The following is a 27,349-nucleotide window of genomic DNA, read 5'->3' as shown; positions in this document are numbered from 1 at the left end:
TTCCAACATACCTATGAGATTAGTTCTTTAGTTGCAAAATTCAACAGCCTTCTGTTTTGTTTCCAAGTTCTCCACTTAGTTTACTTCTTTTGTAGCCCTTTCCATTATATTCCTAAAAACACCACATTTGCCATTGCTCCATCTTCCTTCTACATAACATCCTATTGCCTATCCATAACTGGACATCTAAAACTACTTTCTGGCTTAAATAGAAAACACATTTCCTACAAAAATGACTGCCTGAATGTTGTGTCCTGTGTTATCAGTCAGGCTGCTGACAGGAAGGGCTGTAATTGGTATTTGTTGCTCTAGCTCAAGGCAGCACAGAGGTTTAGTGGAAAGCTTAAGATGCTCTGTAATGGAGCATGAAAAGATGTCACAGCTCTATCACTTAGGATCAGTGATGACACAATATGCTATTGACTAAAGCCATATGCAAAAAGCATCTTGTTTCAGCATGTTAGGAGCTGAGAGCCATCTTCAGCTTTTACAGAGAAAACAGCTTTCAGGCATTCTTAAGAATTTTGTTATCCTTTAACCTAAATATACAGAATAACTTCTGTTATCTTCCTTCAGTGATCACATCAGAATATCACACTTTTATAATGTGATTGTGCCTTTCCAGCTGTAACTTCTGATTCATATATCTTTACTTTTATACAACGGAATCTTAAGTGGTGCACTGACAAATAAACCATCTAATAATTTTAAAGAGTAGATTTCCTGTGTCTCAGCGAAAGATAACTGTCAGGTAAGCCACCGATGAGTTGCTTGATTCCTAATCAAGACAGCATCTAGCTCACCTCTGCAGAGCGGGTCCCACCGCTGGTTACCAAGCCGTTTGTGGCGGAGCGGCAGGGACCACACAGCAGCAGGGACCGTACAGCGGCCCTGCCCGCGGCGCTCCCCCGGGTCGCGCACAGCCGGCACCGACCGCCCTTGGCGCTGCCTGATTGACGACGGGACGAGCCAGTGAGATGAAAGGGACGTCAGCGCCGCTGGCCAATCACAGGGCAGGATGCGGAGCTGGGCGGGCCGTGGTGCTGGATTGCCGGGTCGGGCATGTGGCGGATGGTGTGTGTGGGCCGGCGGTTCTTGCGGCCTCTCTCCGCCGCACCGGCGGGCCCACTCCGGCCTCAGCCGCTCTCCTGCCTGGTCGAAGCTGCCCGAAGGAACTGCGCGGGAGCGGGAGGCGGCGGTGCTGGGGCACTGGGGGCGGTGACAGTGGAGCGGCGGCGGGCGGCAGGTAGGGCCTTGTGAAGGGCGACTTAGCTGGTGAGGCCAACCTCCCGGGGCAAACCAGTGAGTTCTCGGTGCGTGACACCGATCGTTGACTTCGTGCTCGGTACTTCATGCCGGCTCTGTTATAATTGCCAAGTTTGATCGCTCTCCAGGTGTTCTCAGAGGGCTCCCGCGGGCCCGGGGCCTCACAGCGGGTGCGCGAGCGCCTCTGTCGGGCCCCCCGCGCTTGTGCGGTGCTGCTCAAGTGCCCTCCCAGCTGGCACCTCCGCGGCATGGATCGCGGGTTTGCTGCGCTGTCCGCGATTCCCAAGCCAAGGAAGGCGCTGACCTGACAGCCCGAGCGTGGTCGAGAAGAGGCACGGCAAGGAGGCCGCCGGCCCGAAGGCCTTCGGCTCTACACTGCCTTCCCCAGCGCCGTAAGAGGTTCTCTAAGCACAATGTAGCGCCTCATGAAGGACGGCTGTTGGGGAGAATCCTGAAGTGCCTAATCGCCCTAATCTTCGGTCGACACCACAGGTTTCAGGGTCACGGCGTTTGTGTTGAGGCAGCATCGCCTCCGAAGGCCTGCCATAAAGTGGAGACTCGGTACCTAGCGTATACTGCACTTGTGTAAATACATTATACAGGAACTTTTTGAGGGCAGTGGTGCCGAGATAGAGCTCTATTTCTCTGATAGATGCTTGGATGTTGGATATAGTAATATTAAATGCAGTGGTTTTATAGAATTGTGTGACTGTGGTGCAGCTATTGTCCAGCCATGGACAGGAGAGAGTTCAGTAAGTGCTGATAGAGGGTTGGAATGATCTTAGAGACTGGTGTAGCAAAAGTAAACAAGTGTAAGATTGAAGTCTGTGGTATTCGCCTATCTCTGCTCACTTAAAATTGCCAGACACAATATGCGTGTTGTTGAGAGAATATGAAGAATGTCTATGCCAAGTAGTGTGTAATCCTAACGTACTCCTAGCGCAGGTGCATGTAAGCAGTTGGAGTCCGAGATGATTTGTACGCAGGTGCATGTAAGCAGTCGGAGTCTGAGATGATTTGTACGCAGGTGCATGTAAGCAGTCGGAGTCTGAGACGATTTGTACGCAGGTGCATGTAAGCAGTCGGAGTCTGAGGTGATTTGTAACCTTCTTGTGTAGCCTTCTGATAAAAAAGTATATAACCCCATGCTTGGGGTGCAATAAAGGGATTCGGATGGGATTTGGATTTGGATTGGCTTGTATCAAGCTTGCTTTTCCCTGTCTCTTATATACCCCTGATACTATGGTATCGCAGCCTGTGACACTTGGAAGGAGATTTGCCTGCATAGATCAGGAGTTTTAGTAGTACTGTTTCTGGTTATGTGTGTTAAGGTGGTTTGTTGTTCTGGCTGTTCTGCAAATCTTCTCTAGCCTAGGTCTGGCCATGACAGTTCGGTGTGGCAAAACATGTCTGGTCTTGTTTAGACCATTCGTTCTCTTAAGTAGGCACTGGAGACTTCACATGTGGCTACCAGGCAAATATTTAACTTTTGTAACCACTGCATCTGGAGGAGCTGTGGCCACTGCTAATTTTCTGCATGTGTAACCACAGCTAAAGTTGAAAGAGTGCATGAGTCTCTAAGCTGAAAAGCTTTCATTTACAGAGATCTGATCCAGTTTCATAGCCCCATTCATGCGTATAATTGTATGTAGCTATTGTTCTTTGCTTTGGCTTTTTCTTTATATTGGTAAATACAAAGCTTGGGTTTGTGCTGATGTTCAGCCTGCACTAATGTTCACTTCATAGCAGCAGGCATGCACTGCTGACAGATTCAAATGATACCTTAAGTGTTCATAAAAGTTGCATGTACCTGATTAGGGCAAATTAAAAATAAACTGATTTCATGGTGTGAACACAAGGTAGTTGTTTTAATTGACTAGCTTCTGAAACGGCTTGCTGAAACCATTGAAGGACTAAAGCTTTGTCTACAATATCATAATCCTCTGGCAAAACAGGCTAAGGGAAAAAGTAGTGGTTTTACTCAGTGTGAAGGGGGAAAGTAGCTTTATATCAGCTCCATTTTCAGTATGTTGATTTCATCTGCTTAAGATTTTAATTTCATCACCCTGTGTTATCACAGGCTTGTTGAAAAGCATTGTTCTGAAATATTTTTAATTTGGCCTGCTGTTTTAATGCTTGTTGAAGTACTTTGGTTTGATCTTAGTTGACAAATAGCTGATGGTGTTATCAACTCTTAAGTACTAACAACAAGAAATGATCGAATTATCTAAAAGAAACTTTGATGGTTACTAGCTGATAGATTTAGTGACTTCTATCAGGCTTCATCAGATTTTATTAGTGTTTTTTGTCAGGTGAGTGCTTAGTTCTCAACCTTGGTCTTAAAAATTATTTTTTAAAATCTTCAGTTCCTGTTGTATTGTGTCAAACCAAACTCCATAGTGAGTGGCAGCTTAGGCTATAATTCAGTTCATTGCAATTTGTGTCTTCTTAAGTGGTTGATTTTTGCAATGAAAAAAATACATTGCCACTGTATTTTTTCTGTCTGTTCCAGACACTGTTCTTCCAGCGTTCAACATTGACTTTGTTGTAGCTCTTCTGAGGCAAGAAAATGCAAAAGACATCTGTGTCATCCAACTACCTCCAGAAATACAATATTGCAATTATTTCATAATTGTGAGTGGATCTTCAACACGGCATCTCCATGCAATGGCACATTACATGCTGAAAATGGTAAGGCAGTTACTGCTGCACTCTCTGGGTTTAGGGAATGTTAAGGGAGTTTCCCAGCCATTGCATGTCTAGGGGTGTACTTGGCAAGATGAAACTGATTGATTGTCCTTAGGTCACCTAGTCCTGACTACATCTAGCAGCTACCTGTGCTTTTTACTTACTAGTGCTACACAGAATGTAGACAATGTGTTTTGAAAGCAGACCTCTGTTTAGAACAGTGATGACATTAGTACAGTTTGGTGGCTGAAACAAAGTAATGTGAAATGGTGACTATCACCTATGTTCACTTTTATCTTCCATCCAGGAAGATTCGTAGCTATTCCTACTCATTCCACATAGTGTAATATGAATTCTCAAAACCTAATCCCTAAACTTGCTAGGTTATGAAGCACAGCTTGAGAAACATGACTGGCCTGTCTCAGCTGTCTGTTCAAACCTGCAATTTAAAGTATTGCTTTTCAGTGCCTTTCTGAACAGATGAAAGGAGTTTTCTTGTGTTCTCTGCAGCAGCTGATGCATCTTTGCAAACTAAAATTTTACTTCAAGTTTTATTAGTGTGATTTGAATGCATTAAATTTAAGTGATTAATATGTACTCTATTGCTTGCATAACTTGCAAGTCCTAAATGAACGGCTCTCCCTCTCCACCAGACCAGGAAGGATGGGTGAATACCACCCACTCTGTGCTACAACTGGCAGCTCCCTCTGGTGGCTCTAAGAGCCAGAGCCTCTGAGGTGGCGGCCTTCTGGGCAGCCTGAGAAACTGGGAAGCCTGGTCAAATACTTGGGAGCTTTGTGAGTTTTCTAGGAGGAAAGTAAGCTGAAGTGTAAAATGTGAAGCAGCTGAGCTGCTGAGGAGCGCCGCTAGGCAGCTGGCTAGCTTTTCCATTGCAGCACCAAAACCGTAGTAGCAGTGCATGGGTTATGTTAAAATGCACAAGTGTGTATTTGTAGTGTGAGGTCTTCCAGCTTTTCTCCCAGTGTCTTGTAAATGACAGGCCCAAGTGATGCTTAACTCTGCTGACCCAAAAGGGAATCCATTAGGGGAAGAAATGAACTCTTGGCTTTTTTATAAGCTGTTCACCATTACACTGCTTTGAAAGACAAGGCTGAAGGAAACTTGTAGAGAACATCAGCATTTCCGACTGCTGTTACATAGCTGATGGCAGTGCGCGCTGGGCTCATTAATATTGTAAAGAAAGGAAGGTAGAACTAGTTCTGGATTGAAATTTCTCCATTCTGGTTTGCAAAGTGGGACTGTTCTCCAGCCGCTAGAATCGTGTGGGAATGACAAGGAATGGGTGCGTTTTGTGGCAGTTGATTTCCCAGTGAAGTGGACTCATTTGCTAGCCAGCCATGCTGTTGCAACCTTCTACTTTGTATTTTGTCTTTCATGGAAGAAAGGACTGTTTGAGCCCCATAGTTTCACTCTTCTTTCCCTGTAGTGAAATGCAAGGGGTGTGTGTGGCTGTGTTGGTTTGTTTTTTTTTGGTTTGAAAAAGGTTTTGTGTCTTTTTTAATTACAGTGGCTCGGCCAGAAATAAATTAAAATTTGAATAAAGGAGGTCTGTGAAGATGCAGTTGCCCTCATTCCATTATGTTTTGTAGTTGATGCTTTTTCTGGAAAGAAACAAGTACGTTATGGCCAAATCTGAAAGTGCCAGTAGTTAAACCTCTGGTTGTCAAATTTCTTCAGCCCTGGTGGGTGCTTAAGTTCTTTATGTACTTGTTAGGGAGGTTTGAGCCTTTCAAGCTGGCATCTTCGAAAAACACCATGTTGGGTAGAGAACTGATTGAGTGTAGGCATGCTTTGAGCTGCCTCCTCCCTGGCGCCTTTGTGGGTCATGCTTTCTTCCCCCCCCCATTTTGCAATGAATGCTGCAAACATGCACACACCAGAGGAGGCTCTCTGCCAGAGCAGAGGCTTGTTTGAATGCCTTTCTTGTGGCCTGGGTTGAAACTTTTCTCCCTACCCACTTCCATCTGAAGAGACTAAGTCTCTTACTTCTGCAGCCTTAACTAGCCAATATAAAACTGCAAGAAAAAGTATCTGAAGGGAAGTCAGAATTAGTGATAATGATAGCTGCAGGGAACTGGTAACTGAAAGATTGTTTTAATGCTAAGCAGTTGAGTTCATCTTCAGAAAAAACAGACATCTGTAACATTCACTGGTAACTGGGAATTCTGAGCATTAGGATTGTAGATTTGGTACTAAATCCTGTTGAGAAAACTGTATTTTCCACTGCTGTAAGTGTATGTTACTCTTTTCGTTTTGGAGACCCCAGAACTAGGACTAAATAACCCATTTGAGACTTAAAACAACTCAGCGAAGTCTAGCTTCTCTGTAAGGTTTGAGTGTTTTTAAGTGAGTATGAAGTATTTAATGGTCTGCCATTTCTTTTCTCAGTACAAGCTTCACAAAGAAGTTGGTGATCCTCATACTCGGATTGAAGGGAAAGAGACAGATGACTGGCTGTGCATCGATTTTGGTAAATATTTGTGAATCTGACAATACAAACTTCTGCACAGCTCTTTGAAGGAAGCATCTCACTCTGAGCCAGGGTTGTCATGCAAACTTCACAGTACTCTGCTGTTCTGGTTGAGATGCTTAATAAATTTTCACAAAAGATCACTGGCACTGAGAAGAAAGCAGTAACTGCTTTTTGAGTGGCTAAAACAGGCCTTAATAAATTTAACATGCCATTAGTGAGAAGATAAGAAGCTACTTCAGTCAATTTTCTGTGATTGAGGCAATCCCTGTTTGGGTGAGTGAGAGCTCTTTGCATGCTGCTCTGGTAGTGAAGTGTTGAACAGAGCTTTCTACTGTCCAGATCATAACCATGATACAGGGTAAAACCACAGTCCCAAGAACTTGAGTTTAATTCTTTGTTCCTCAAGTGTGAAACTGCACACAAACATGGAAGACTTTGCATTCAGAAAGGATTTCTCCTTCAGTGATAGTTTTAGCATCTTGCCCTCTAACTTGGTCTTTTGGCTTAAAAAAGAGAAAAGGTGGGCCAGGAGGATTATGGCCAACATTGGCAAACCTTGGTTACTTTACTGTCAATGGTTTTGGAACTTTGGAACTTTATGGGCAGAACTAGGAAAAAAATGCATTAGAAATATAGTGGAATTAATGTTCTTAACTGTTGTTTACACAGAATTATGAAAACCTGTAGGAAAAAAACTTACTACATCAGAATTTGGACTGGTTACGTTATAAAAACCACCTAAGAAGTGTGAGCATTGCCTAAGAAAAACTAATTTGCTATGTTCTACAGACAATACAGAAAAGCCAACAGCTCACCTGTGACCTTAGAGAGGGGACTCTTTCAAGTAAATATTTGTTTTTCCTGCTTAGTTCTTTCTGTCCCCTAGAAGTCATAACTTCTTTGGCCTCAAGTCTTGTGGTAGTGTTTTAATGTAAACCAGAGTATTGTCCCTCTCATTTGCCTGGTTGTAGTCTTGGAGTATTTTGAAGACCTGACCAATTCCTAGCACTGTTCAGGAACTGGAGACATCAATTTAAGAGGCCTCCGTCAGCTGACTTATATCTTCCATCCCCACCTTGGTTAGGCTCAGGCAGTGCAGCTGAAAGTGTAGCAGTGCTTTATGGTTCATGTTAATCTGTTTCTGTTCCATGCAGGTACCATAGTGATGCACTTCATGCTGCCAGAGACAAGAGATGTTTATGAGTTGGAGAAGCTATGGACTCTCCGTTCTTATGATGACCAGTTAGCGCAGATGACTTCACAGTCACTACCAGAAGACTTTGTACTTGGACTGACATCTGACATCAGTGATCACCTTGAGACAAGAACTTAAAGCAGCTGCTGACTGGAGAGAGAAGCAAGCATGCATCACAGAGCTGAGAGAGATACAGGCCTGGCTGCTGACTTAACAGTCACTGCAATTGATCAGTGCAAAGCATTGGATTTGGTGGATCTGCATAGGTAAAGTTCTGACCAAGTTACAGAATTGTTGAAGTTAGGAAAAACCCTTAAGTTCAAGTCCAACCATAAAATGTCAAAGAAAGAATCCTGTTATAGGGGTTTGGGGTTTTTTTTTTCCTTCCTGGAGGAGTCACTCTCTCACCAGAGTTTGCATTGAGAAGAATGGGGCAGGCAGTTGCTTAAACTTTCTGAAATTCATGCTCAGCTGCTACAATAATTGTTTTTCTAGTATCTTTGTAAGCCCTGGCTGTGATACCAGCACAAAAAAGATTTAAGTGCTGCAGGGAAAGAAATACATGGAATGAAATACATGGAATAGTACATTTTAGATACAGGTTCTTGTAGGAAGCCATTTGCTTCTAGTCACAGAGAGATCAGTCAGGCTCCAGACTGAAGGAGGAGAAAACCTGGTTGGAATTACTGAGCACATAAAAGCTAAGAGGGGCAGTGACAAATAAATATTTTAAGTTAACAGAACATTAAGTCCAGTCTTCAGCCAAGGCCAATCTGATTTTAATAATGAAAACTAAAATCTTGAAGAGTTTCAATTGATTGTCTTCATGTTAAAATATTCAGCTTGTTCCAAGTGTGCAGTTGGTTCCTCTCCTTGTTTTCCTTCTCACCTAGTTGCTGGAAAAGGACACTGAGACAGTGTGCCATAGTAGTGTAAACTTTTCAACTGTTTTTGCCTTCAAAAGAGCTGAAGGGAAGCCTTTGATCACTGAGCATTGCTTGCTGCTGCTAATGTGGTGTTCAGCGTGTTGAGAAGTTCATTGTGTTCTTAGTCTGGCCACGGTGTGGTCCCCTGAGCAGCAGAGCTTCAAGATAGTGGCAGAACTTGTCCACATAGGACAAGATACTTCTTTCTGCTGCAGGACAGGTCTTTCATCACTAAAAATTAGCATCTCTTGCTTCTAGAGACACCTGCTCTACCTTGCATTGGGAAGGAAGTAGTAAATTCTGAGGGCAGTCAGCTTTTTCCTCCATAGACTCACAAACACCTTCCAGCCCTGCTGCTGTTCATCGTGCTCAAAAAAGTGATGCTGGTTTCACGCCCTAGGATAAGGGAGAGTGCATGCATGTGGGGTGGTTGTATTTTGTAATAACCCCTCAAAAAAATCTCAAGTCCTTTTCATACTGGTTATGTTTTCTTGCTGTGTCTATTCTCTTCTTTGAGGAAAGCAGCACCTGAGCGCACCTCTGCATTGATACAAGGCAACAGAAAATAGTTCCGCTTATAAAGCAGGGAACTATTAAATAGGTAGCTAAACTATGCAAATAAAACATCCTTGGCCACAAGAGAAAGACTGATGATAAGTCTGACTGAAAAGAAAGATTTTTTTTTTTAATGCTTCACTACACTTGTCAATAACCCACCTAGGGGAAAGGAAACCTTGGCTGGCTTACAGCAGTGGCTTCCAAGTAAGGTATTTCATCCTAGGAGGCAGACAGAGCAGTAACTTCAGATCATTTTGTGAAAGCATTTGCCTTTCAGTGCTGCTGAAGATAGGTAATAGTAGATGAATGGAGGCAGGTTCAGCAAACATTATGCCATTATACGAACCCATATTTAGTAACCGGAACCATGTGCAGGAGCCTGTCTGAAAGAGCACAAGTAACAAAAGAGCACCCAGAACAGTAAGAGATAGGGAATGATTTCCTTCTGAACAGACTGACAGCTGGAAAGGGGTTGTAGTCTGTGGAACAAGACAAAGTGAGGAGACAGAAATGAGTGAACTAAATGAAAATGTGTAACTGAATTTAGTGCCAGAGCACACTGTGAAAAAGATTTATAACAAAGCATCCACTGGTTTCTATCAAATGATCAGAGTGGGAGCTTAAGAACTTCCACATCCCCCATTTAACAGAAGCAGTCTGTGCTGAGCCACCACAATGCCACAGCCAGGTCTGACATGGAGAGCTTTTGGCCTGATGGTCTTAAAAAGCAAGAACCTAAGAATGAACAAGGATCAGTACCATGCAACATTAAAGCCCTTTTGGGAGGAAAACCTTTGGGAATGGCTTCGGTTCTGTGCACTGGGTGGTTTCTGCGTGAAATAGAAATACCAAGCAGCTTGTCCAATGAGTCTGCAGATTTGTTCAGTCCTGCACAGAAGAATGTGGAAGTCTGCCTTCATGCAGGGCCCTTTGATGATGAGATGAACCAGACAATTTTCAAGGTAGAACTTTTGTCATCGTTCCAGAGATTTCCTGCACTGCACTTGAATCATTTAATTGGCAAGCAGTGTTTGCTTCCATCAGTTGAGCTAACATCTCTTAACAGCCCAGCCATGAATGTCCATGTACATTTGAAAATCCTGTGCCCAAGTACCCTGTTGAGACCATCCTTCATTTAACAACAACTAATACACAGAGCACATGCCTTGGAAATTGCAGCGTAAGACTAGAAGCTCTGGAAGGTTAGAAGCAAATAAAAACATCATGGTTAAGCAAATGCTTAAAACAGGGGTTTAGCTGTCACAAATGCACCAGCAATACAGAGGAAGGCTTCTTGTGTTGCTCAGATGGCAGAGATTGCTCAATACTGGCACAAAAAAATGATCTGTGACATCCAACAGTCTATGCAGTGTATTCTACAGACATTTCTTAATTCATTCTTCCTGCTACTTGGTCCCAGTAGATGAGCTGTGAGCACAAGTAGGAGGGTGCAAACATTTAAAAAAGAAATCTGGTTTTTCACTCTTTAAAAAAATACAGAACTAAGTTATTCATGATGATTCTTCATTCCCTGGTCCCTCTCTCTCTCTCAAAAGCATTCAGTTAAACATCTAGGCTGTTTTCTATTCCACATAATATTCACAAGGCTTTAAATGGAAAGGCAATAATCACTTCCCTGGTATGTCTTAGGGAGGAGGTAGTAGGAGTGAGATACAGTTTGCCATTGCATTTGCTTGCTCGTGTGAGTGGTTCTGAGCTTCTAAGGATATGCTCATTGCACAGCTTCATCACTCAACAAGCACCAAAGAAAAATGACTGCAATTCAGACCTCACTTCAAATTTGTTAAAGATCTTTTCATGTTTGCCCTGTGTTAGGACTGTTGAGAATGTGTCCCCTCCGCAGCAGATGAGCTTGTGTGATCTAAGACTGAAATCATGAACTATAGGTTGTCTTCTAGACTGAACAGCTATGTTACATGAGAGGGAGAAGATGAATTTACCACTGCTGCTTCTACTGGTAAGTGCAGACATCATAACCAGGCTGCTGGCTATGGAATACCTGTGGGTGACTTCGTCCTCATCCAGTCAGTATGACCAACCTGATCAAAGTACCACAAATACCTAGAACAGTCTGCCTATGCCTCATTAATTAGAAAAAACAACACAAAACCACCCAAAACACCACCAAAAAAAAAAGGCAACATAAACCACACAACTTTAATCTGATGATAGGAGTTAAACTCTTTATTCCATTCAGAGGCATCTGGCAAGTGGAGCTGCATTGGGGGGCACATTACAGATGAAAAATGATCCATACTTTGTGGATGTTGAAATCATTTACAGTATTCACTTTCTAGCTATTCCCAAATACTCCAAATTACCAAGTCTCAGTTGAAAAGAAAAACAATTTACCATACTAAGTCTAGAAATTTAAAGAGATGACAGTATTTAAATCAGCAGATGCAAATGCAGCGCCTATTCGTAAAGTAATTTTATGGAAAATAAAGTCAAATCTCCCTCCAATGTTAAGAAAGGAATGTCAGACTGACTTAAGCCTCAACAAAAATTAAAATGCTATGACTTCCCATACTTCAGTAATTTTAAATTCGTAAGAAAAAAAAAAGTTATCCTAAAGGCTAGACGAAGGTCACTGTCAAAAAAGAAAAAGGAATTCATTTTTCTTTGCTAATACTACAACATAAGTTTGTGGTTTTTAAACCAATTAGTAAAGAAGAGATGCAGGAAAAAACACTTCAGACCATTTCCAAAATTATCTAATCTGTACAACAATGATCTTTGGGAAAAATTATCTAGTCTATGTAGTAATGCCTCTATTTCAACATGAACCTAAGAGGTAGATAACAAAATGATGAAACAAATGTGGTTTTTTTTATTTTTTTTTTTCTCTTTTCTTTTTTTTTTTTTTTTTTTTGCTCGTTGTGCCCCTCAAATCAGTGCAGCATGGTGATTCTGATCATCTCATGCACAAAAAAATAAGTCACAAAAAAAAAAGGTTCAGAGGTAATAGCATGGCTCTGTCGACCACACGCATACAGGCGCGCGCACGCGCGCACACACACACAGCAGTCTTTATGCACCATGTGTTGCCACATTTTTTTTTTCTCTTTTTTTTTCTTTTTTTTTTTTCTTCTTTAAACTGAGGTAGACTGAAGTTTATTGTAGAAACTTGAATGTGTCACTATTACCACAATCATCATTCAAATTACATTCGGAAATCAAAAAAAAAATTTTGGTAACTTTCCTGTTCTATCCCTGCTTTTTTGATGGTTTATTTTATGGTTGGTTTTGTTGTTTCTTATTTTAGTTTATTTTTTTCTTCTCTAATGGTTGGTTGCAGAACGTGCATAAATCCTGCTGCATCTATTATAAGCCAGGCTAGAGAGGTTGTTGTTTGTTGATTTGTTTCTTTCTTTTTTTTTTTTACTTGTAATAGTTCTTAAAACCTTCAAAGTGGCTTAGTGTGGCCCATAACAGCGGCTGGATATGTAAACTTAGCCTTTCATTATCTTTCAATGTGATCAAACACTGTTTGACCTTCCCCCATCGTGGTAACTGAAAGCACTATGATGCGATCTGCAGGCAGCAGAGACCCTCACGGCCTCAAATACGCTCTACCAGATCCAAGTGTTCTATCAAACTGAAGATGAAGCTTGCTCTTTGAACAAAATGGCAAAGTCCAAATGGGCTGCAAATGGTTAAATGTAGCATTATTAGGTAGTGATGGTCAAAGGCACAAAGGGTTCATGCATTCAATCAAGTAACACAAAAAAAAATTCAGCCTCTTGCAGCCTTCTAATTTTTTTTTTCCCCCAACCCCAGCCTCTTGCCATCACTTCCTTGTCCTGTTCCCAAAAAAGTACCGTCACAAACTTTTTCATCCCATCTTAAAAGAAAACTAAACGGCATTGCTGCTATCAGAATGTTGGCATCATTCACTATCTTTTGAACATTCACTGAATTTTTTTTTTAAACAAATGATGGTGTTGAAGCCCTCAGAAAAAAATCTGAGGTTTGTGTGTTTTTTGTTGTTTTTTTTTTTTTTTACCCACCTTACTCCCATCAGCCAGCAGCTAGAAGTGCTCTACTATAATTCCCCCCCCCCCCCCACGATAAGTCTGTAGTACTCCTGGCTGGTGGCTGATTAAATTTTAATTTTTTTTTAAAAAAATAAAATGCTCAAGAACTATTAGCTTTATAAAGTATACAAAATACCAAAAAAAAAGTAAATTAAAAAAAACCAAAACAAACAAACAAAAAAAAAAGAGGAACAATTTCTCATTGAGGTACTAAATGCCTGAGGTAGTTTAGTAAAAATGCATATTTATCTTTTTATGCCCTGGCCAACACCATTCAACACTTCCCTTAGGTTATTCATGGCAGTGTTATGTAAAAATGCAACCAAATTGATTTTAAAAAATGCCACTTGTTTCAACGTTGGGACTAACACTTAAACTCTTGTCAATACCCGTGCTCTAACCCTAGCCCACCCGCGATCCCACCCTCCAAATGTGTCGCTTCTTTTACAATGGACCTATAAGAGCAATGCCTTTTTTTTTCTCTTGTTGTTGTTGCTGCTGCTGTTGGTTTTTTCCTTTTTTTTTCTCCTTTTTTTTTTTTTTAACCAGTGAACTCAGAAGAGAAAGCTTCATTAAACCAAGTTCTAAAATTGCTGGGGAATAATAAGAACAATAAAAAAAGACTAACGAGTTTATGTTAAGTTGTGAGAATAGAACAAAAGGGAAGTGAAGGGGTCCTTATTTTAAAGCTGGGTTTCAAAAGTTTGAGAGAGCCTAAAGAATACATTCTCAGAGACAGCGTTCAACGGTTGCCTGGTCCTCGAACAGGTGATTGGCTTGGTGGATCTTCTGCATATAACTTCAACGGGTGCTCGCCACCCGTCTCTTTGTCTCACAGTCTGTCTTTGGTCTGGCATCTGTCTCTGATGGGCCGTTTCCTAAACCTTTATTTCCGTCTTGGCTGAGGCTGTCCGCTTTGCAATGTTTTTTGCTGTTGCTGCTGCCTTCTTACCTGAGCCAGTATTTCCTGAATTTTTCTCTGAGCAAGCTGAAGGACACAAAGAATAAACAACCCATCGTGATGCCGTGCTGCATCCACTGCTGTTCACAAACAGCTACAGAGGCTACTGGGATTAAGATAATCTGGAATCATTTAATTGCTAGTACTAAAGATTACTCATTACTTAAAACATACTTAGTCATAATGCGCACATTAATTTTTAACTTCTCTTTTCCACCCACCACAGCTGCCTGCATGGTCAGTTTTCACACAGTGTAGATGTGCATATAGAAAGTATAAACTTAGGAAGATTGCTACTGACATTAATATTATTGAAGCTACAAGGTACTTCCATTTTACTCCTCTGCAGGTTTGTTTGCAAGAACCACTGTTTTAGTAGAGAGTGGACAATGTTTTTATACACCAGAGAATCCAGAAAGTCAGACTTCAGAACTTGGCAACCTCCAACCTCCTTTCTGAGCTACAAGTCATACATAGTGAAGTATAAAAAGGAAGTGGTCTGATCAGATTGTCAGGTGAGGGAAAGAATTTGGTCATCCTTCTCTGACATTGTATCAACAGATCGTATGATGCAGATCAATTGCAATTCTTGCCAGGTACTGTGAGCTGGCTTCTGTATCTTTTCCACCTGAATTTCAATCATGTTGGGTTTTCTTTTGTTTTGGAAGTTTTAGCAGGGCCAGAGCTGCTAAACTACCCATGGCCAGGAGAATTTAAGATGTTAAACATGTAACTGCAATATCATTGTAAATCTCTCTAGGACATGAGGAAAGCTTGTGGTAGCAAGACAGCTAGAGGGGCCTGGCAAGCAGTGCTTTCTATACCCTGAGTAAAAGTCTTCTATCCCTTGGCTCTGCACATAGGTATAAAGGAAGGGCCATGGAGAAAATGAAGGGAATACAGAAATTCATTCCAGTCCTCCTACCTGGCATGCATAGAAGTGACCAGTTATTTTCACAACCACCTGATCATTTTCATCAGGTGTCTGGTCACGAGGGACTACAACTTCTGCACTTGTCAAGTTTTGAAGCTCATTTACCTGTAAATAGATAGCAGGAATCAGAAAATCATAAACGAACAAATTATCCACAACAGTCACGCCTCAAAAATGCCACTGACCACAGAAACAAGTGGTGTTTCAGAAAAGAAGCCCCCTAACAGAAAGCATCTTTGTGCAGCAGTGTGCACTCTGCAAGAGTCTCTTGTGTCTCTAAAACAAATTAGCAGCAGCTCCTCTGGGTTTGTAGAAGCGATTTAAAGACTAAATACAACACACAGAAGGTGTTAAATACATTACTTTAAAAGGCAATTAGTGGTTACAGTTGAATTTATGAGTTTAAGGTCAGAAAACTCATAAAATGTGTAGTATAGGGAAGAAGAAAGTCAAACTATTTCTACATTTTTCCTTGAAAAGTGTCCACAAGATGGAGAGCTCCAGGAAGTGCAGTGAGAAATGTCCAAATTATTTTCAGCAGCCTGTCAGCCTCCATAGAGGTAAGGTCAAAGCCTCTCCTGTATATACTCATGCTATTTAAGTAATGTGTTGCATTATTTAAATCAAAGATGTTTTAGATGAGCAGCTTTTCAGAGATGTCTGTACTTAAACCCCTTACCACATTGCCTCCGGACACTTAACTTCAAGACCCCACTGCACTCAGGGACAGAAACCCAAAAGCAAACCATTTCTTTGCAAATATCAGCTAGCACCTGATTTACAGCCACAAAAGTATTTCAGTATTAGCAGCATTTCAAGACTGAAAATTCTCAATAATGTCATTTTGTGCAACAAACAGCCTGAGAAACACCATCAGTTAAGATGAAGCAAATAAATTGGAGGTTGGGAGGGCAAATGATAGCGAGGTCCAAACAGGTCTTAATTTCTTACTGCTCATTTAGAAATTATGTTTTTACTCAGTTTTGTCCAGAAAAGCCACCTTTGGAGATAGGGGATTTGATTTTAATTGAATGAGATTCATACAAACTCTGTGTGCTATCTGGCATAACCTGAAGTTCACAGAAGCAGGTCTCTGTGCATTCTATATGGAAGAATTACATTTCAATTAATAAAAGCCCTGCAGATCTGACTGGGGCTATTGATTTTTGTTAGGCAACTTAATTTTTTAATTACAGGAGAGTGGCTTCTCTTGACTCTATGCTAGAAGGAAGGAAAGAAAGAAATCTGAGTACAGCTAAGAAAATAACACCTGCTTTAACGTGACTTCAAAGGATTAGCTATTAGTTAGCTAAGGGTTTAAGCCTTTTGTACACACTGGAATACAAAACATAGCAACAGTAGAAGCTTTATTTCAGCTACTTACAGTTTTGCCTCCTTTTCCAATAACTCTACCAGCAGCATAGGATGGCACTTTTATATGAGCCTCAAGTTTCACTTCTTCTTTAGGTCCAAAGAAATTTTCTTCTTTAAGTTTCCCATAGATTCTCCCTTGAGCCTGCAAAAACGCTTTTAGTTAGAGAATACACTTCCAGAAATCCAGTTAACAGCAAGAAACTCTACAGAAAGAATTCTCACTTCACAACCTTGACAAAACATTTTCCCTAATAAATACAGTAACCATTTTTATACAACAATTCTTTGTACCCAGATAGGAAGCACTGCTGTCAAACTTTAAAGATTGCATGACAAACCAGGGAATCACAGAGCAGTTTAACAGAAATCATCATTATTCTACTGTTCAGTAGAAATATTACATTAAAAAAGACAACCTATTAGAGCTCTGTAGAGCTAAGAAGTGGTGGAAAGAAGAGCTATCTGCCTAAGAGTTTTTTATTACACTCAGAAGCAGATAACACAATTTGCTCAGCAACCCATTCTTTTAAGGATGCTAAGCAAAACAAGCCACAATCACCACTTCTCAAAAAAAAACCCCACCCATAAAAAACACAACCACCAAAACCCAAATCATGGGATAAAGACTCCAGTTAGAGCTAGCAGCTTAGTTTTACAATCCATTGCAACACATGTTAAAAAGTAATCTGAGCTGGCTCAATTGTTCAAAGTGAAAAATCACACTACCTAGATCTAAATAACACCATGGGAACAGTATTTCTCCGACCAGCACACAGTTCCCTTTTTTAAGGAACATGTAAGTACCAGGTAGCAAGAAGCATATCCACTGAGACTAAGCTCATAAATCTTGCTATTTTAAAACATGTTTGTTTCCTTTTCCCCTGTCCTTTGTCAGTTAATTATTGAGAAATGTTAACCAGATCCACTTTGCAACTCTTAAAAGCATGAGAAGGACATTTCTTTTGAGACACTGCGGAGGTGCTCTGTAAAGACCATAACCCTGGTACCACACAGCCTTTGCAGTTCAGATTCTTTACCGTCTTTTAAATCACGCTCACCAACCCTACCACTGCGTACATGCTAGAGCCAACATCTTACAGGTCACCACTGCAATGAAATATGAGAGAAAAAGTCCAGAAGGTTTTATGATGTGATAATTAAATAGTGGCAGTTTTATCTTATTTCTAGCTCACCTCCTGAAAACCTACTCAAGGTCTTACTACTCTTGAATGGATAAGAATGTAGGTATTTTGTGACCTTGAACTTGAGAGCACTCAGCATTTTGGGTAAGTCAAACTCCACCTGAAGAGCACAGAATAATCTATAGCACATGGCTCTGACTTGGGTGGGATACTGTGATTCATGGGACTATGTCCCAGAGGACAAGAGCCATTGTCTTCGAATAAGGCAAAAGACTACACAAGCCTTTCAGAAATTCAGTACAATTAATGACACCATTAACTGCCCTGGAATCAGAGATTGCTGCTCCAGCAAAACACTTCAAAAGGGTTTGCCAAGAGCAGCTAGCACACTACTCACAGCTATCAAGCTGGAGATTTGCAACTACTTCCAAATTTGTCAGGGACAGACAGTAGCCAGCCTAGTCCTTTTCATTTCGACGGCAATTTTTCATGAGCATCACACCATGAGACAACCTGCCCAGGCTGCAGGGCTCTGTGGAAGAGATACTTTAAGGAGAAAGCATTTGTTACTGCTGAATTATAAAGCAAGGTGGGATGCTGATTTAAGAGACAGCAGTTCTATTTCCAACATCCCAAGTATTTTGGCTCTTAAAAATAAAGGGGGTGTTCTAGCTGGGCTGCACCTTCTTCACAGTAAAATACTGACTGAAATAACTTGAGTATGTTAGGTTTCACTGATACCTGTTTCCCAGATCCAAGGCAACATCATCTCTGAATGTTGGTGTCACAAGTATGATTAAACTCTTGGGAGCACTGCAGCAGAGGTTACAAACAGTGGCATATTCTTTTCCCATTGTCTTACCAATAAATAGCTCTGCATACCACATCCTCAGGCCACTGCAGCTGAGGAAGAAAGGGATGCAGCCACTGCAACTACCATGGACATGAATCACAACAGTAGAACACAATGTAGTAGGGAAAGAATGCCAAACTCACAGGCTCTGGGATGACACCGCCTCTCCAAGAGCTGGTTACTCATCTGGGCAGCAGCTATTCCCACTTCAAGTTGTTGTGCACCCAGACTACATTCTTGGTGCCTAACAAGCAATAGTCTATGCTCAAAGGTGGAAAAAACCCTTCTAAACCAGAACTTCAGGACAGCATTAATCTTGGTCCTCTTAGGCATGTTTCAGATTAACAATGGTGATAAAAGAAAGAACTAAACTCTGCCTCTGCCCATCTCAGCCAAGAGGGCATTGCTCAAAGTGTAGTAAAAGACTGAGGACTGGAGCTAAAGGAAGCCCCAAAGGCCCTCTCCTTCACCAGACCAGCAAGCTCAGAAGCATTGGCTGTGCTAGTGCAAGCAGAAGCCCAAGTGCAGACCAGTGACTGACTGTTGTGGTTTAAAACAATGTATGGGGTGCAGAAAACAGATCATTTTCTCCTTGCATGTTCCAGGTTGGGATAAAGAGCTGGTAAAAGAATTCTGTGGGATTTCAAGTCTGAGGAAGCTGAAAACCTGCAGCCTTTGCCTACATGAGAAGTCAGGACAAGAGATGTCCAAATTTGAGGGCAAGTTCACCAATATCTCATGGAAAGATGGCCAGAATCTGACCTTATGCTGATCCTAGATCACAAAAGCACCCCGTATGTGGAGCATGCCGTGTTCCCACATGCACACAGAAAACCTCAAGGAGGCAGAGCTTCTAAATTACACTTTGTCTTCAGTAGCTTCTTAAATGTGTATGGTAGCTGGGCAATAATCCCAAAGGCATCTAGATCACTATTACTACTGCAAAATGCCTGCCCTGATACTTCTTCAAAGCTCCTAAAGGCTTTAATGAAACTGATTCTAGATATGCCTGAAGTTTGTGCACCTTCGTCTTGCAAGATGCCCTGGAGCAAAAATACAAAAGACAGAAACGAGAACAGGCAAGAGAACGATGCCAGGACATGAACTCCCAAGTGACTTCCTACCTGCCCTGGGCCTCAGCTGCGATGAGGCCAGGCTGCTGCACTGAGTTGTTTGCATCATTCCTAACGTGGTCAACTCCTCTTGGGGTAACTAGATTTATCCCTTGGCACTTAAGGCAGAAGGCCACTCCAGAAGTCAATTTGAACACAAATGGGGTAATCAGGTTGAATATCTCCTTGTAGTTGTAGTGGAAATAGAATTAGAAATCCTGCATTTATCTACAGAGCTACAAAAAGCTTTTTCCATTTGGCATGCAACAGCAACCTGGGAAGACTCAGTTTCTCATCTTGTCAGCTTTATCTCAATTAAACACACTGTTGCATGTATGAAGACAGTCTAGAAAGACTGAACTACTGTGCTTGGAGAAAAAAAGGGAAAATTAGGAATGTAATACGGCCACATTTTCATTCTAGATTTGATTCTAGTTTGTATGAAACTCCCACCAGTTGTCAGGTGACCAGAAAGTGGCCTCTCGTAGTACTGTATTAGTCATACTCAATAGGAGATACCTTTAGGGAAAAGGCAAGTAAAAAAATAGAGTGTTTCCTAAAATTCTGGATAAAATAATGCTTGGAACCAGTTTTGCTTTCAGTATTGTCCCTTACAATCCAAAGGCTACCACAGACAAGTTTTTAATATGTTGTACCTTGAACTGAGCTTCTGGAGGTCCAGTGATGATAACCATTCTCAGCTTGGCATCTGGTCCTTCAGCAGGAGCAATCTGGAATGGATAAACATAGCTTTTGGTATCCTGTCTTTTGAAGGACTAGTTTAAAGCCACCTCCTCCCTGTTTCTGTCTCACATTCTGTTCAAGAGTGAAAAGCTATTCGTTATGGCAGCAGCATTGCACTTCTTCGATCATGATGGGTTTGTTCTCTTAAAAGTGCATTAATTAGCTATAATGAGATACAGAGAAATTGGCTAAACCATAAGCAAATTTACTTCTGAAAATTAAAGACACAGCTACTGATCCACATATGGCTAAATCCCAGAAGCCATTTTTATGTGTCTGAGAGATTAAGACACAGCCTTCAAAAAGACAAGTATGGTTAGCAGACAGACAGTCTCATCTCTAGTCTCAAATAGTGTTTCTAACAAGTTTTGACCATTAGCAAAAGTTTATATCTCCCCCCATGAGAACAGAAGATCACTTTACTGTTGCAACTAATCCGATACAAAACATTCCACTAGGCTGGACAATGAGTTTGCAGTTTCCAAGGGGTTTTTATCTACAGATGTTTATTTGTATGACCCAAATAAAAATTAAGCCCCACTAGAGCTGAGACAGAGATGCCTGCAGGGTCTTTAGCAGTTCATGTCACCACAAAAGTAAGACTTCTGTGGGTGTTGTTCCCAGACTCCAGTGGCATTAAATAATTCAAACTAGCCTCTGACATTCTGGATGAATCTTTTGTTTATCACAACTGACATTTCCATTGTTGCGTCTAGCATTACATAGCCGCTGTTGAATGGGCAATGTATTAAACACTACAGGATTTCATCTTAGCTGTTGGCACAGGGATGTTATTCATATTTAACAGCTGTAGCTTATTTCAGACAAATTACCAGCCACCATGCCTCATTCTCACTCAAGAATTTTGCTAACAGAAGCTTGTATAATTATTCATATTGTGCCCCAAGATGGGGAAAACACTGCACCCTTGTTATATAGTTTGCATATTGATTTTCCATATGATTTCTGCATTCCAATTGGCTGCATCTAAAAATACACTTTATAGTAGTACATTTATATGACATCATGTTGTAAGGGCAAGCACAGATTAAAACCATTCATTCTTTGGCATACAAATATTTTAAAGGGGCAAAATCTCAAGGCACATTTTGGAGTCAGTTGACTGAGCTCAGCCTAACAATTGCCTTTCATTCAAAGTGGACATTGTAGCCTGCCTTTCAACTCACATTTCCTTGCTGAACACCAACACTTTCATAGACATTTCAGGGAAAATACTTTCCATCAAGCCTTTGTTACATCTTACAGGTGTTTAAATGCTCTGGGGCATTTCTTGCTTGGCTTTTATTTTAGTACGTCCTGTTCTCAGCAACTGGAGTAAAGCATGGCTGAGAGCTGTGTAAGAAACATGCACCCACTAACATTTCAGTGTCTGAAGGGACATCCTAAGGGACCTCTGCGTTAATGTTGTCTACTTGCACTTGGGAGAAGTTACATTTGTAACAAATAGGATGAAATAGCAGATATGTCAACTTTGAGAAAACAGCTTTTCCATTTCTAAGCAGGAAACAATCAGCCTCCTGTTTGCCAAGTCACAAGCTGACAAGTTTGTACACCCAAAACCTGCACCACTCATCCCAACTCATTCAGAGACAGGGAATATTTATGACCAAGGAGACACCAGTAGTTCCCAAGACATCCCAGAACTGTAGTACAGAGTGGGCAGTACACTGTACTGCAGTTCTTTTGCTGAATAATTGAGTCTGCAGGAACCCCACATCAAGTCTTTATTAGCAAGTAATGACCTCCAGCGCAGGAAAACTACCTGAGCTCACCAACAGCCCCACACACCTCTAAAGTAACAAGCTGGACAACAGAGCCTCATGCAGAACCCCTGTGCATCTGCAGTTTAGTCTTACTTTGAGGCTAAGGAATTTCACCACATGGACAAAGCTCAGCTTGAGCACAAGAAAGACGCACAGGGATGTGTGCTGGTTTGAGGCTAATTGGAATATTTTAATGAGAGAAATGAGATCATTGGTTGTGAAAAGAAAATGACAAAGCCTATGTCATTTATTGGTTTGCTGAGAGGGATAAAAAGCCAAAATGTCAACAATTTGTCCCACTCTGATCTGTGATGCTGCATCTATTCACTTCCTGTTCACTCTAATATCTTTCCACTGATCTTGGCTCACTGAAAACAACATAAGCTTTGCTGGTTGTTTTGCTTGTCTGTCCAGGAAAGTAGAGGGAGATAGAGAGAGTGGCTTTGACCTCTTCTGGAAAGTGTTTTCTTTGTGCAAGGAGGAGTTTGGGTTTCTGTATTGTTTCTGATTTGTAAATACTTGTAAATATATTGTGTATACATGCTAGTAACTTTTGCCTTGCTGTAAATATAGCTTCATCTTACTTCCAAGCCATCTGAGCTAGTCTGGCAAATTTCAGTACTAGTGTGTGTGGGGGGAGAAGTTCCCAACCCACATCAGAATCTAAAACATTTTCAACTGTAACAATCTACAGCACAACTCAAGACTTAAGTTCAGTGTCATACACAAAGACTTCTTCCACAAAGTATGATTACTGGTCTGGCAAGCTAGAAGTTAACTCAGGCAGTACTCTCTTCAACTCACAGCTGCAAGCATAAATCCATAATTGATTCATAATTTATTATTTTGCCTAAAAGTTATGAAGGGCAGGTGGTCCACATAAGGGAAATTCAGGAGTTCTGAGTAAGTTACTCCTAAATGTTGTATTTAATACTTTCAGACCGAGGCAAGTGGAGAGCACCTCTGCAGCTTTGTTAAGATTTAATCTTATTTCCATACAAACCTTCTTTATTCCTACTGAAGAAACAAAAGAGCAGAGCTGGCACTAATTGCACCGAGTTTCATTTAATACATTAAACGTACTAAGGTAGAGCAGTGCCAGCCAGTAGAGGAAGGCAGAGACCTCTGTTAGCCAGATGCATGAGAAATGGCAGGAAACTCTTTCCCTTCAACTGTCTTCCAAAGACCAACTTAAAGAACTAGTTTGAAGGGGTTCTTGAAGTCCAGGTTACTTCATATTTCTCTGTCCACCTAGCAATACCTTTCATGTACCACTTCAGATACAAACTAAGGGAATGGAGAAAGAGGAAATAGATGAAACAGTTCAAACTCTATGCAAGACAGATCTCAATTTCTTTAAAAAAAAAAATCAACATTTATTTTCTTCTTTTCTCCCACTAAAAATATGATTATTAGTACCCTACTAATGTAAACCATCTGGGTACTATAACAATTATTTCATGTACTGCTCAATAAAGGATGTTATCAGGCAGCTTGCCAGCTGGTTGACAGGCCAGTAAACAGATCAGCATTGAGTGAACCACACACAAGACTCATTCATCATCTCCCCAATTATTTTGCTCTGTAACACTTAGATGAGCACCTTCCAAGCCAAGCCCAGCCTCACTGGCTACACCAAACTCAACTCATGAGCCAGCTCCTATTCCTCTGCCCCTGACCTTAGGCAGACCCCTGCCATAGCACTCACTAGACAGATCAAATCTCCCGAAGAAGAGAAAAAATCATCTGTGCAGGGAAGTCTCACTTCAACAACACAAAGATACACAGTGTGTTTCCCCACACCCTTTCTTTTTTTTTCTTTCTTAATTAGGACAAAACAATTTTTGGAGCACAGAACAGTGTTACTGGCTATGCTCAAGCATCTAAAGAAGATAGGTGTGATAACGATGGCGTTAGTAGCAGAAACCCAAGGGATGGTACTGGGTACTAACCCCTGTAGCACAGGCAAGGAGGATTTCAAACTGACTAATATTCCAACTTAAGTGTCCTTTAGGTCAGCCTCTGCAAAGCATCTTGTTGGTAGCTGCGCTGAGGCAATCACCACCTGAAAAGCTGGATGGTAAAGCAAGGTGCTGAGAAAAGCATGATTTGAAAGACGTGACCAGGCCCAGGAGATTGGAGCACATGGGTCATTTTAAAGCATGGATGCTTCAGCGTGGAGCCATCTGAGCTTGGCAATCCAGACTGATCCACCTGGAACAGCACAAGAGCTGTCACAGCAGCATGAGGCTTCACCTGTGCTGCTATTTTTAGAAAGGAAGTTTACCTCACCAATTTTCACTTTACCAAAAGCAAGAAGGAAGCCTTCAACCTCGGCACCATTCAGACTTCAGTCTGTTTCTAAGAAACCGAGACCACCAAAGTAGTTCTCTTTGCAGCTTATATTTCACACCTCAGGAGACGCTCGAAAACATGCTTCTAATTATCTTGTCTTAAGGAAGATTAAAAGATGATGTATAAACAAGTGTACCATTTATCACGTTCTAAGCACAGAGTGGGGGAGGAGGTTCACAAAAACACTGCTTGTGCAAACTTGCGGGAAGTGTCACGGAGAAGAGACAAAAAGTTACTCAGTGCAATAATACCTTAATAGATGCGCCTGCGAAACGAGAAAGTTGTTTGATGTGCTGTCCCTGCTTGCCAATAATAGCTCCAACTGCCAAGGCTGGGATGAACAGATGAACAGTCTCAGACTCGGGCTGTTGCTGTTGGGAAGAAGGAAATATGCAGTGAATGTTTTTGAACATTAGAAATCAGACTGACAGGAAAACGGGTATGGAACAGGCATGCATGGAAATGAAGGGGAAATCTTATGGTGCTCTGTGATGTCTGAATATTAAGGGTCTGGCTTCTCCTGGGAACCACAAGATTCACAGAACATGAAAGAACAGTTTGAGCCAAAAGAAGACTCTTTCATCTTCCATAAAACACTTGCAACTTCAACATTTAGAGTTTTATAAAACAATTGAGATGTTGCTTCTTTGCAAGGCTTGCTTTCTTACCTGTCACTGTCTGAACTCCCTTCCACATGAAAGACTGCAGATGAGGCTGCTACCAGCAGATGGGCTACAGCCTAAGCAGGCAAACTCTTTCTAGTTTTCCTGCTTATTTTTTTCATTTTCAGATTATGCTGAGAGAGGCACAAAAAAACCTCCCAGTTACATATATGCTACAATTTCCTTTGTGTGGGAGTGATCTGGAATGATAGCCAGCTTGAAAACTGCCAGCAATTCCTCCTGTGTAACATTATGCAACAGTTGGAGCCTTGGCAGCAGGCCTCCAGCAGGCCAGTAAATTAGATGCCAGATCAAGCATTCTTAAAAATGAGAGGACCCTACCACTGTACCCATCAGATGTTAGGCACCGCTGCAGCTTCCTATTGCTTTCAAGCAGAGGGCCCAGCTGGAGAGCACAGCGCAACACTTGAGATTGGCCGTGTGCTGCGCAGCAATGATCAAACCGCAGGATTACATATGCCACAATAAGCCATAACTACTTCACCAGCCTCAGAAGAGCTTGTTTTGGACTGATGGAGCACTGCTGAGAACCCATCATGCCACCGTGCCATTAATCCATCCACTTACTTCAGGGTTACTTCTCAAAAGCATTTCTCACAAGTCTTTCTTTAAACCAGGAGGCATTTAAGACCTCTCTCCTTTTTAAAGCATTTCTTACTCTATGGAGCCTTCTTGCATATTTTCAAAACCCTGCTTATCCTCAAGCAAAGCCAACAAGCCCTTTTCCTGAGGAGGTATTTGAAGGTGAAGCAGTCATGCTCATCCTTAGTGCCTGTCGTGCAGACCAGCCTGAGCACCAGTGAGCGGACCATGTGGGATCAGCTGCACTCATTTCATCAGTAGGGATACAGACCCACACATGGAAAGCTCACAAAAGGAGCTTCTCCTGGGGTATTTTCAGAACAAAAGTATATACCTACATACAACACAAAGCAAACAGCAGCTGCAACTCTAAAAACAACAACAAAAAAACCCGCCCTCTGTTTATTTTCAAACTCCACTAACTTCTTTCAAGGGGAAGCAAAGTCCCAGGGCATTAACCATAAACAAATCAGAGCAAAATGCTTGTTTCCAAGTTTTACCACTTCTGTTTTTGGTAAACACAAGTCAACTGTAGCCTCAGAGGAAACAAATTCCAGGCACAGCTCCATGTACCAGGTGGGAAAAAACCCAAAACAAAATAGGATATTAAGAATAGAAACACATTCTGCCAGTCCCTTCAGGTGAAGGCAACAGTTGCACAACTCATCCTGTGTTTTCACACCTACAGAGCATCAAGAGGTACAGTCAGTTTATGCTGGTTAAAGCCCATGTTTTGCCTGGACAGCAGTTGCAGCCCTCCACACCCAGTCTCCCCGTTGCCCTGTGTGTTTTGTGGCCAGCAGGACTGCAGATTCAGCCGATTTTTAAGTCGAGCAGTGGGGCTCTGACTAGAATAGAGTGCCACACAAGTGGCAGTCCTAGGATGAGGGAGTAAGCAACATCAGTTAGGTCAAGGCAGGGGGAAAAGGTGGAAACGCCCTTTTAATCTGCCAAAGGTCAGTGTAAAACAACCTCAAAACTACACCCTATAACTACATATTTGCAATTCAAGATACCAGTCACTTCATTATATATATTATATTGCTTTCCAGAAGATTACTCATTTTCTCCTCCTATTATTGCAAACATCCTGCATGTACTCACCCTAAGTCCTTTCACACGTTCATTGTGAATTCAGCAAGATTCCCAGTGACTTGGAAACACTACTGTAGGTGCTTACTTGATCTCACCACTTCAGAGAACTGTTTCTGAAGGGATGCAAACTCACAAGGCATTTTGTGTTCTCTGGTTTTGTTGCAAGCACCCATACTAACTGTACTGAGTGTAGAGGAACCTCTCTTTCGAATCCAGATGCAGACACCTTAGCCATCCGTCCTTTGCTCCATCATCTTCATCCCTACCTTCAAGTGCCCACATGAGCTCCAGCTCCTACAAGAGTCCACTGCCTCCTGCATACAACTCCAGCTACCTTCTTCCATCTGAACTTTGAAGTAATGCACAACACCTTCCAGTTAATTCATACAGCACTGCTACCAACCAAACATGTAACTTGACTTGGTTTTCAAAGATTTATGTGGTTTCTACCTAAACCTACCTCCAGACATCTCTCGACTATAATAACCAATCAAACTTCATTACTTTTGTTTGCAGAAATTTCCTGCCTTCCCTCAGCTGCCCAT

At 41.6% G+C, this 27,349-nt stretch overlaps 2 protein-coding genes and 1 long non-coding RNA gene across 4 annotated transcripts in view; 2 read left to right on the top strand and 1 right to left on the bottom strand.

Annotated features, from left to right (window-relative positions):
* The first annotated feature begins 1,031 nt into the window (after window positions 1–1,031).
* Window positions 1,032–10,654, top strand: MALSU1 (mitochondrial assembly of ribosomal large subunit 1). The gene is made up of 4 exons (XM_064166951.1): window positions 1,032–1,246; window positions 3,779–3,957; window positions 6,364–6,445; window positions 7,603–10,654. Exons 1-4 carry the CDS (start codon window positions 1,063–1,065, stop codon window positions 7,779–7,781), a joined length of 624 nt encoding a protein of 207 aa, XP_064023021.1. The 5' UTR covers window positions 1,032–1,062; the 3' UTR covers window positions 7,782–10,654.
* Window positions 10,655–10,844: 190 nt separating this feature from the next.
* Window positions 10,845–22,776, top strand: LOC135187899 (uncharacterized). Its single transcript, XR_010307486.1, has 2 exons — window positions 10,845–11,105; window positions 14,496–22,776. It is a non-coding gene; the product is annotated as an uncharacterized LOC135187899 (long non-coding RNA).
* Window positions 11,305–27,349, bottom strand: part of IGF2BP3 (insulin like growth factor 2 mRNA binding protein 3) — a 118,167-nt gene continuing 102,122 nt past the window's right edge. For both annotated transcript variants that reach the window (XM_064166949.1, XM_064166950.1), the window contains exons 12-16: window positions 24,696–24,815; window positions 20,218–20,292; window positions 16,465–16,596; window positions 15,072–15,185; window positions 11,305–14,173 (exon numbers count right to left, since the gene is read on the bottom strand). In XM_064166949.1, coding sequence (XP_064023019.1) covers window positions 14,072–14,173; window positions 15,072–15,185; window positions 16,465–16,596; window positions 20,218–20,292; window positions 24,696–24,815 — 543 coding nt within the window. In that variant the 3' untranslated portion in view covers window positions 11,305–14,071. The remainder of the gene's footprint in view (window positions 14,174–15,071; window positions 15,186–16,464; window positions 16,597–20,217; window positions 20,293–24,695; window positions 24,816–27,349) is intronic.

The sequence above is a fragment of the Pogoniulus pusillus genome, chromosome 28 (genome assembly GCF_015220805.1).
Source record: "Pogoniulus pusillus isolate bPogPus1 chromosome 28, bPogPus1.pri, whole genome shotgun sequence".
Lineage (NCBI taxonomy): Eukaryota > Metazoa > Chordata > Aves > Piciformes > Lybiidae > Pogoniulus > Pogoniulus pusillus.
The sequence above is the reverse complement of the archived record's forward strand: the minus strand, read 5'-3'. Positions and strand labels throughout refer to the sequence as shown.

Coding starts and splice junctions, on each gene's coding strand:
- MALSU1 (XM_064166951.1), top strand. CDS start 1,063: ATGTGGCGGATGGTGTGTGTGGGCCGGCGGTTCTTGCGGCCTCTCTCC. Junction 1,247..3,778: donor GGAGCGGCGGCGGGCGGCAG/GTAGGGCCTTGT, acceptor TGTCTGTTCCAG/ACACTGTTCTTCCAGCGTTC. Junction 6,446..7,602: donor CTGGCTGTGCATCGATTTTG/GTAAATATTTGT, acceptor TGTTCCATGCAG/GTACCATAGTGATGCACTTC.